The 11,401-nt window shown below is 28.6% G+C and overlaps 1 protein-coding gene across 1 annotated transcript; it reads right to left on the bottom strand.

The window, feature by feature from the left end:
- Window positions 1-4,397: 4,397 nt before the first annotated feature.
- On the bottom strand, window positions 4,398-5,569 carry LOC7476324 (uncharacterized). Its single transcript, XM_002305695.4, has 3 exons — window positions 5,306-5,569; window positions 4,986-5,132; window positions 4,398-4,894 (listed from the first exon to the last, which is right to left on the bottom strand). Exons 1-3 carry the CDS (start codon window positions 5,381-5,383, stop codon window positions 4,649-4,651), a joined length of 471 nt encoding a protein of 156 aa, XP_002305731.1. The 5' UTR covers window positions 5,384-5,569; the 3' UTR covers window positions 4,398-4,648.
- Window positions 5,570-11,401: the final 5,832 nt, after the last annotated feature.

The raw sequence follows: 11,401 nt of genomic DNA, 5'->3' as shown, positions 1-11,401 counted from the left end.
GTAAGAAAAGGAATTGTGTGATCTCTATTATCTAGTTTCACACAAAAGAATAAACAGTTTAAGACATCATGTTCACGTTAGTTGAGTGAGTCTGATAGTTTTCATTAGGAAAGGTTCAAGGTTAAAAACTATCTTGCCTGATGTAGCGACTTTTCATTGTTACTTTCTATATCCGTGTCTTCAAATAACTTTCATTTATATGGAGAATTGTTAGGGTGTGAATGAAAAAGTTGCGCCTGTTAAAACTCTAATTGAAATAGAGTTATGTGTTTTTAAATCAGAAAGTTATATCTTTTATTTTAAAAGGTACGTTAAAATTATCTATTAGAATTGTCTATAAAAAGAGATAATTTTGACATGGTCTTAAGAATGTCTATATTGTTTTGGTTAATTTACAAACACCAACACCAATACTAAATTTTAAATAACATTAAGGTAAAAATAAAGAAATCACAATGAAACTTTAAATTTTTTTTACACTGTATAAAACACAATATTTACGTATGTATCACTTTGATGGAGATAAAACTACTAATAATTGTTTTATTTAATAGTTAGTATAGCTGCTTTTAAATTTGTAGCTACTATCATAATTAGAGATAATTTTACTATACTAACTGTCATAACTGTTTTTTTGACCTCCTTATTTTCAACACATGAAAAAAAAAGAAGAAATAATGAAAAGAAGAAGAAAATAAAAAAATAAAAAAATGGGAAAATTGAAATTTGATAAATTAGGGAGTGAAATGAAAATCAAGAAAAAAAAGAGGGACCAAATTTAAACTTGAGTGTTTAAGTTCATTACAAAGTCTGAGAGATACAGATAAAAGAGAGATTAGGAGATAAAGGATAAGAAAAAAAGAGAGATCATAAGTAGAGAGATAGAAATACAGAAGGATAATAATCACAATAGAAACTCGTCTTTTTTTTTTTTTTTAATAGCAACTGGCAATGGATGGCGGGTACAATACAGTTTGCTTTGACGATTCCAATGACTTTCGAGCTCCTTCGATTTACACTAGTTTGCACGTGCTTTAATATCAACAAATTAACTTTATAGTTATATGTAGATTGTTGGCATGTGATATGATATTATGGATCAATTTTTTTTTTAAAATGTAAAAAATATTTAAATATTATTAATATTTTTTTAAGTAAAAAAATTAAATTGTGTAAAAGTTGATTTGATATGTCTTCGTCAACTTCACAGATCTAAAAGCAACTCAAATAATTGATAAAAATATAGCTTGACTAAAAACAAATTAAAGACAACATCATTTTTTTAAAAAAATATTGATGTTAAAACATATTCGATTGACCTGAGTTAAGCTAGCTATAAAATTCATAATCCGGGTTATGAGACTATGATAACCCATAAAAAAAAACTAAAACAAATTTAAAGTCCAATTCCCAATCAACTTAATATTGAAGGATGTAATTGAAAAAAAAATCTAATAAAAAAGAACAAAAAAAAGACTCAGGTCAATATGAGTTAACTTGTCATACCTATAAACTAGCTATTGAGACCGAAATAACCGCATAAAAAGCATATTAAAACACATTATGAAATCAAGTTCCTAAGAAATTCAATGTTGAAGGATGAAATTGAAACAGAATCAATGAAAAAAAGGACACGAAAAAATATTATGAGTCAACCCAGGTTAACCACTAAATCCATGACTCGAGTTATGAGACTGAAATAATCTCATAGAAAGCAAACTAAAATAATGACTTGAGTCAATCTGGGTTAACCTCTTATGCTCACAACCTAGGTAATGAGACTGAGCTAACCCCATAAAAAACAAATCAAAAAAATTATGAAGCTCATTTCTTAATCAGCCTATCGTTGAAGAATAAAATTGAAAAAAAAATCATTTTTAAAAAAGAACACAATAAAACAACCGTGGTTAACCCTGGTTAACGCCTAAAACCTATGACTTAGATCATGATACCTATATAACATTATAAAAAGTAAATCGAAATAAATTATAAAGCTTGATTTCCAATTAACCTATTATGAAGACGATATCTTCTTTTTTAAATACCAAGACGATGACATATTGGATTAACTTACGTCAAACAATATTAACTTTCTCAGGTTGATTGAGTTTAATAACTTTATTTTTTAAAATTTATTTTTTATTTAATTATATGATAATAAAAATAGATGCTCGAGTAAGACAATTGAATAAAATTAAAAACACTTGCTAATATAAAAACATATTTCTATAATCTTATTAGAAAACAAAGAAAAATTGAATGGTACTAAATAAAACAATATCTAAATATAATCTTAATTAATTTAAGAATTTTAAAAAATAGTATACATTAAAAATTTATAATTTGTTATTTTTTTAAAGAAAATTACATCTAAATTGTTGGGAAATATAACTAAAAATAGACCAAGTGTGCTGACCTGCTTGGACCAACATGCATATCCTATAAATAAAAAGCCCTAAATGCGTCATTTGCCCTTCTTTAAAAACAATAATCACTTTCAACCCTTTTTATACTTGAAAACACCTCATAAAACTCAATAAATCCATATCTAACCTTAAAATAATATTAAATCAGTAAAAAAACAAAAAATAAACCCAAAAAAATCTTCGAGCCGGATCTACTTCCTATAATAATATTAGAGATAAAAACACCTAAATGAAAACCCACCAAATTATGCCTTTTTAGCTGCCAAGACCTTGACAATCAACCTCTTTTTCTCTTCTTGTTATTTTTTATGAATATTTCTTTCGTCTCTCAAAATCATGAACTAAAATATAAATTAATAAAGTTTTGGAATAAAATGTATAATTATTAAACTAAAAGGACCAAAAAAGATATTGGAAAAAAACTCAAGGAAAGATTCTTCAAAAAGGTGCTAAATGCACAATGTAATAAAAAAATTCATGTATCTTTCCCTCGCTAGCAATTTTAGTCCCTTGATTTTTAAATATTTTCAAACAATAAAATCGGATTTAGTTTTGCTAAATCAAATATAGACCAAATATTAAGATATTTTTTGACACCTTGATAACTTCAAATAAAATAAAATAAATTATTAAGTGTAATTTCTAATCAAATTAATATAAAAAGATTAAATTAAAAAAAAATCAATGAGAAGAGTAAAAAAGAAACACCAAATAACTAAATCGAATTCTCTTTCACAAAATTGAGAACCGAAACAAAGATAGGACCTTTTTTTGACACCGTAGGTGTGCCATAAAAAGCAACATGGAACAATGAAATTAAATAAAGTTCAATGACAGGAGTAAAAATAAAAAACTTAAATGACAAAAAAAAAAACTATTAAATTTATAGTATTTTGTGAAGTGGTGTTAGGTTTCTTTTAATTATATATTTGGTTTGGGTATCTTTGATATTTTCTTAACATGAGCCCTTTATTTTCTTAAGAAAATTTCGTTCATTTTTCTGCTTAAGAAGAAGATTTTTAATGCGCTTCTCCATCCAATTCATCGTTAATTTCTGTCGTGATTTGAGAAATGTTGGACACTTTTTTATGCAACGTTATCAAGAATTAACAGAAAATTGGAAATTAAGACGTTGAATAGAGGGACTGCATTAAAAAAAAAAAAATCCAAAATAAATCAATAGATGGATCAAAACTAAAAAAGAAAAAAGAAAAAAAAAGAATAGAAGTATTATAATAAAAAAATATAGAAACCAATTTTAATCCCAGTGTAAAGTATTCCTCAATCCCTAGCAAAAGTAACACAACATCTTTCCCAAAAGTATGTTTTCCGGTCGGATTTTTGGAATTCAATTCCCTTTGTAGCCTGGCCTCTAAGTTGTTGTGCCTAAATTAAGAACTTTATGTTCCAATATTGGGGGGAGACCTCCTCTTAATGAGACTCATATTCTGAATTAAGTCCAGAAAATGATTCCTATTAATTCTTATGCAATGTTTTTGCTTTTTGGACAAATATTTATCTATTTCAAGCATATGTTTCAAATTGAATTATATAGTTTTTATTCATTAATGGTAAGCTATATAAGCCTTGGGGGTTAGACGTTGGAGGCCTCAACGAAGGAGCTGTCCCCTTAGGACGGTACATCTTGAACTATATAGGATAATGTTTCACCTCTTTTTAATTTTTTAATGGTGTTTTTTAAAAGTTTATTTTTTTTAAATTAATTTTTTAATGTTTTTGGATGATGGAAAAAACCATTCTTAAAAAATAAATAAAAAATATTATTTTAATATATTTACAAGTTTAAAATACTTTAAAACAATAACTATTACACTTCCAAAAATCTCCTTTTGATTTTTTTTTGTCCGAAATATGTGAGTATGTATTGAATCAAAGAAGTGTAATAAATAGGCAAGGTTTTTCTTTTTGTCATCTTCCTTTCTCATAAAAAAAGAAAAAAAATAAAAGAAGTAGCAAAAACAAAAATATATATGGTAAATTTCTTTTTGTTACAAAGGAAAGGTTAAGATCTGAGACATTTTCGGGGAGAAGAACATGAATGCCAGTCAAACTATAAGACTTCTTTTTCTTCCTTCTCTTTTTTTCATATGAAACAAGCAACACACATAGTTCTGCAAGACAACAATTAGATTACTTGGAGGTATTAACAACAGGAAAATCAAGGCATATGCTTCAGTACTCCGTGTTCCCTGGTGATTCACCTATTGTCTTTCAATGGCCTTAGTAACCGCTTGAGTAATACTTTTCACATGCAGAGCATGTTGTTCTTGATCAGCTACAACAATGGCTTCCATAGCGAAGAACAAATTGCTTGAGACCCTAGCATTCAATATAACAAGGCCCATTTCTTCGAAGACCTCCAAGATTGAAACTAGTTTATCTCCTCCCTTCTCGCATGTCACCCTTACTAGAAGTCCTTGCTCAGCCTTCTCTACCTTGACCTCCTTCTGAAAATAAATCAACAATGTCACGTATAGTAAGTGTAAAGAAAAGAACGGTAAAAAATGAAATAACCAGAGGGAGAGAAAGAGAGGTGACCTTAGGCAACTGGAGTTGCTTCATTAGACTTAAGTATTCTCTTTTTATAGCAACTAAGTTTGCAAGTTCCCTTTTGATTGCCTCCAGTTTGAGCTTGAGCTTGTAAATGTACAGAAGAGCATCCATGATGACAGACTTCCTTTGCACCTGCACAAGAAACAAGCACCGAATCAGGAAGCTTTGTGGCAAAACAAAACAACGAATTGGCATTTCCTTATTCAGTTCCTAACGCTAAATAAAAGGAAGCCTAAGAGTTTTTTTTTTTTTTTTTGTTGACAATACAATATTTGAAAGAAGAGAATATTGATTTAGCATCTTACGGATTTGGAGCAGGTGAGGGTCCTTAGAACGTGGAGCCTTCTGCCCATCGCTGCTCTCCTTTGCAACCTAGCCACCATCTCTCTCTGTATCTCTGTTTATTAAATCTTTAGTAACAGAGAGCAGCTTGACTCTTGTAGCAGAAATGGAGAGGTTAAGGGGATATGTTTAGGATATCGGATTGCCAAGCTAGCTATGTAATGTATGATCTTCTCTCACATGATATTGGGAAGTGAAACGGAAGGTAGATAGGTAAAAAACATAATTAGAAGGCCAATTCCAAAGGAGCGTCACTTTTTTCATATCAGCAGCTTTTCATTACATGGCATTTTTGGGCAAATTAAAATATATATTTTTTTAAAAAACTAATAGGGATAAGGGAATCCTTGTAGCTTGTGAGGCAAAACAGCATGCATTTGCACAGGGTTTTCCTTTTTTCTTTCTTCTTTTTTGTTATTGATTTTTTAAAATTTATTATTTATTTTATTTTGATTTACTTTTTATATATTTAGTGTGATCTTGAAAACACATCCTAACACATCCTAACATTAAATTGATGCTTGATTTTACAAAAAAAAAAAAAAAACTCAATTTTATTGTTTTGCCAGCATTGAAAAAAAATAGCAGCCCATTTGAATTTTTTTTAAATATTAATGGTGTCAACTCTTTTCCTCTCTTTTAACCTTTAGTCATCAATTTTTTTTCTTCAATTTAATCCTTAAATGTTGTGTTTATTGAAAATTAAGCTTTGTGATGTGTTTCAATATACTTTTTATGTACTTATTTTACTCTAAAAGAGAATCATGTCATTTGATTAGTAGTCGATTTCATAAAAAATAATTTGATTTTATTATTAGAAAAAATAAAAAAATAAAAGAACTAAAATTAAAAAAAGAATGGGAAGCCTTTTAAAAATATTGTGTCAGCATTAGGGGTGAGTAAAAAAACCAAGAAAACCAAGAAAATCAGAAAAAAGTAACCGAAAAAACCAAACCGTGAAAAAAAACTGATTAAACAGATTAAAATTTTGAAAAAACCGACTGGTTCGGTTTCGGATTTATAAGCCTAAAACCAAAAAAATCGAACCGAATCGAACCTAAACCGGAAAAAAACCGAGCCAAACCAGAAAAAAACCGAGCCAAATCAGTTTGAACCGATTTCAATTTTTTTTTATAAATTTTTTTTTGGTTTGATTATTTTTTTTTGATAAAAATCAAACCGAACCGAAAATGATCACCCCTAGTCAGCACCTTGAGATTTTGCCAAGTTTCCTTTTTGTCTCTTTAGTTTAGAGAGAGGGGAGAGAGTTGTCAGATTAAGGTTTGTTTTTGGCGACGAGATTGATAGTTCTTGATGTTAATAAATTTTATTTAGATCTTTTTTTTTTCCTTTTCTTGTAGAAAAAAAAGTAGATCACATCTTGGGAAAGTTTTTGAATTTTGATTGATTTTTTTTAACAAATTAAATGTTGATTTAAGATAAAACAAAATGGGTTTATTTAGGTTTTAATGTGTTTCTTTGATTGTTTTGGTTGAAAAATATGTGAAAATAGATTTTAATATGGCCAAATTTTCATCCTTATATGAAATGTCATCAGATAATTATGTTCTTAAAAAAAGTTTGACAACAACCAATAAAAAAAATAAAAATCCACTCAAGGGGGCCTAGATTGGTAGGCACTTATGACTTGACTTATTTATATGTGTGTTAGTAAGAAAAAAGCTTTTTTAATAAAATAAATTTATAAAAATATTTAGATGTAAAGGATTAGGTTCAGACAAATTAAACACAAATTAATATGCTCAAAGTACTTCGTCTTAAGGCTTAAAAATTCTTGTAGTTTTGAATATAAGTAAGTGCCCTAAAACTTGATCCTCGTATTTATTTTTTTCCACTAATTCTCATTATTTTTGAGCACATATATACAATATTTACTACAATAAAAGTGAGAATAAGATCGGGATTAGCCAACACCTGAAGACAAATAAGATCGGGATTAGCGAATACCTGAAGACATCGATTTCGGGACAAAAAAATCTGTTTTGGGAATATATTCGTGGAAAGGTGTGGGCTCCAACCAGGACTTAAACAAAAAACACTATCAAATAAATAAATAAAAACTCTTAAATAAACAAAATTATCAAGATATATTAAAAGTGGATGGTATGATTGTAAAATTCATTGTTAAAGAGTTTTTTTATATAAAAAATAGCACATTAAAAATTTATTTAAAAAATTAACACAATTTAAATAGTCATAGCTGACACATAAGCTTCTAGACTTTAAAATTGTAGGTGTCACCTCTTTAAAAAATATGGTTGAGGTAATTGTTTTTTTTAAGACAACCAAGTCAACATATATTCTATATAATAAGTTAAAGATAAAATTAATTATATACAGATAAAAATTCATTCTAATTTATAAGATATAATAATTAGAAAATATATGGATATGTAAGTTTAGTATCTTGTAGATTAAATCAAAGTATCAACCATTCTAACATAAATATGCTACAACAATAATTCGAAATTCCAAAATTTAATTTGAAATCAAGTGTTATGCGAAAATGATCCATCAATGACGTCAAATTAATAAAAAAAAAGTAACATGTTCATTACCTTGTCCCACAACACTTGATTTATAATTAAATTTTGAACTTTTGTATGTAGAACATTTATATTAGATAAGTTGAGAATTTGATTTAATTAATTAATTAGATATTAAACTTAGTTATCCATGTGTTGTTAAATTCCTATCTTATGAATTATTAGAATGAGTTTATATATATATATATATAGTTGAATTCACCTTATCTTATTAACTAAGTTTATTGAATATAATTTGTTGAGTTGATTTTTTCTGGGAAGAGAGTTAAGATGAAGAAGAAATTGCCTCATCCATATATTTTTTAATGAAATCATAAGTGAGTCGCGGGTGTCAGCTTCGACTTCTTTCCTCAATAAGTTGTTCTATTTTCTTAAAAAAAAAAAAAAAAACTAAAAAAATTCCTCCCGTGCTTGCTACTCTTAAAAAAAAGAAGAAAAACTCCATTGTTGAATTCGGATTCTTGCTTGGAAATGGGCGTGGGAATTGGTTTCTAGCTAGTCAGATTCAGTGGTTGAGTCAGTCAATGCATATAGAATCAGCATGCATATACGCAGAGTTCACGGGCCTCTCGTTTGATTTCAGTACTGTCTCCCATCTTGCTAGTTGCCGTAGGTCACATGCTCTGACACTGTAAAGCAATTGGTGTTTTATTCTTCATCTCCTTCTTATCTACTTCATTATCATGCCATCCCTTCCAAACAGCCTTTCCACTTAAAACAAATCCACTGCCCTCGACAATTCCTACTCTGATTTATATAAATATATTATTTTCAAGGTGAAATGGTTTTCCTAAGATTTTTATTTTCTTTATCGAGTATTCATATGAGCCATAGTTGCCGAATTAGGGTGTTGCAAGACTAGGTTCTCATGATAGCTCAACTAGTATCAAACTTGATAGTTTCTTGAAATTGGGAGTGGTGTGGCTGAGCCCCTTTTATGCATAACCTAACGAGCTCATGAATCTTTTTTTAAGTGATGTAAAGCTTTTCTTCTCAGCGAAATCCATACCTTAATTGATTGTGTACATTGATTAAAAAAAAAAAATATTGACCCGATCCAACCCATATAAATAGATATTTTTTAAATAATTATTTTATCCAGTTAATAATAGATAGGGTATTGATATTGTCAAATCCGATCCAAAACTTGTCCAACTCTAACCCAAAACATATGTTTATATTATATGGATATATTTTTAAAAATCTAGATTTTTTTTAATAAAATATAAAATACATCTCGATATTGACATAAATATATGTATAATACTCGTATGAATACCCGAAACCCAATAAATAATTTAAAAATATCTAAATTTCTTAAACAAGAAATAATAAACAAAGAATAAATGTGAAGGAATTCAACCCCGTGATTCCCACTTATCATCCCTAATATCTTTTCGTGACCAGTAAAGCCAATAGCAAAACAGATGGACAATAAAAGTACTGGAGAATGATTATATAATGTTATGGTTTATTCTCTTTGGCTAAATAAGCCAAGCAGAAGGTGCCTACTGGCTACTGCCCGGTGCCTATATGGTGAATCAGAATCATGACAAGCCCTGCCCACTTCACAAATTCTCATGCATAAACATGAAAAGGCAAGAAGGGGAGGCATGAATGTTGGATTCTAGCAGTTCTACCTTTCCTCAAGCCACTTTTACTAGCTTTGTCTGATATGTAAGCTAGAGCTACCTTTATTTTCTGATATTTCAAAGCTATCTTGTCCATTTCTGTTTGACATCTCCCTGTCCATTTGAGGATTGAGGCAAATATATAGTATCAAATTCTTGTCTGCTACTTGCTCAAGAGCTTTCCTTTCTATCTTCTCGTTTGTGGAATCCGGATTCACATGAGCACATGAACCATGAAAAGGATTGCATGCGACAATCAACTAATTAAGTTTATTAATTAATTAATTCCAATTTAGAACCCCGTGTCTTAAATACTATTAGTTTTGTGTTTAGGTTCAATGTAGTAATTACGTTTTACATTGGATTTCAGTGTCAAATATTAGATTACATTTATTTTTTTTAACCATGGCTGGATTTTTTTTTTCAACCTTAAAATAATACAAAGACATTAGAAAATTAAAAATTTGATGCATACATACTTATAAAATATTTAAATGGTGATATATTAGATAACATATTTAAAAAAAAAATTAAGACGACAACATATTGGATCGACTCGGACCAACCATAGTTAACCTACAAAACCCGTAATATGAGGTATGAGATGGTAATAAAAATATGGAATCTATATTGAAACAAATTAAAAAGCTAAATTATAATGAACCAAATATTGAAGGTTGAAAGTAGAAAAACTTATAAATTAAAAAAAAAAGAACTAAAAAACAATTATCAACAATTTTTTTTGTTAATTATTATTGATATTAATTAAAAGACCAACTTGCCCATATGATAATAATAATAAAAAAAAACACCAATATGAGATTAAGAATAAGCCCTTGAAGTTAATTTTTTTTTAAAATTGATTTAAAGAGCAATATAGTAATTACACCATGCCTTGAAAAGTGAAATTTAAAAAAACCCAAGACCCAAGTTAAGTATTGTTTTGTTTTTAAGAGTATTTTAATAATTTAACTATGCAAAAAAGTTGTAAGAAGATAGTAGTAGCCTCAATCAATTCAAAAAGACTAATCCACAGTAATTGAAGGAGGGTGAGTTTGAAATCTTTTGAAGAACGAAATGGTAAATTTACTATTTTAACCCACAATAATTGACTGGGGAGAATCTTCTAAACATGAATTAATTTTCTAAACTCGCAACCTGTGAAATAATAGACTTGGGTTCAATTATGAAGTTATATTCCTTATCATTTTAATGTTGAAGGATGAAACCAGAAAAAAATTTCTTAATCTAAAAAATCTACCAAAGCAAACTAAAATAGTACTAAAAAATAAGTATCAGATCTGAAAGTTTTTTAAAAAAGGGTGAAATTAAAAAAAAAATCAAATTTAAAATGATGTGGATCAGTCCATAACATAGCCTATAAAATCAAATGATCCATTAAAAGTGTCAATTGGATCATTTATGCGATCAAGGAAAAAGAAGCTTAATGATGCCTTTAATGAGCATATTTAGAGCATATGGGCCAAGTTGAATTTACAGGAGGCTACAACAAGTGATGATAAGACTTTAATCAATTTGCAAGAGGACCTTGATCCATCTACAACATGGACCTAATTATTTCCCAAAGATGGGTTGTCCAAATAGAACATGTAGAAGCCTTGATTAATTAAGCGTTTTCATGTGTTTTATTGATTTCATATCAGTTTAGGAATCCTTATTATGTATGAAAACATTTATGGTACTAAAGGAGTTTATATTAGATAAGTTTGACAACTCAACAATTCTTATCTAATGTGCAAATAAAGTTAAGAAGAAGTTCATATCCTACCAGAAAACTAAGGGGCGGTAGCAAGTTTTTTTTCTGGAAAGGTTTCCTTATCATTCAAGGATATTAGAAGCG

The sequence above is a fragment of the Populus trichocarpa genome, chromosome 4 (genome assembly GCF_000002775.5).
Source record: "Populus trichocarpa isolate Nisqually-1 chromosome 4, P.trichocarpa_v4.1, whole genome shotgun sequence".
In the NCBI taxonomy this organism is placed as follows: domain Eukaryota; kingdom Viridiplantae; phylum Streptophyta; class Magnoliopsida; order Malpighiales; family Salicaceae; genus Populus; species Populus trichocarpa.
The sequence above is the reverse complement of the archived record's forward strand: the minus strand, read 5'-3'. Positions and strand labels throughout refer to the sequence as shown.

Excerpts from the sequence above, each read along its gene's own strand:
- LOC7476324 (XM_002305695.4), bottom strand. The coding sequence starts at position 5,383 with ATGGTGGCTAGGTTGCAAAGGAGAGCAGCGATGGGCAGAAGGCTCCAC. Across the intron at positions 5,133-5,305 it reads CCCTCACCTGCTCCAAATCC|GTGCAAAGGAAGTCTGTCAT; the intron begins GTAAGATGCTAA and ends TTTCTTGTGCAG. Across the intron at positions 4,895-4,985 it reads AGCAACTCCAGTTGCCTAAG|AAGGAGGTCAAGGTAGAGAA; the intron begins GTCACCTCTCTT and ends ATTTATTTTCAG.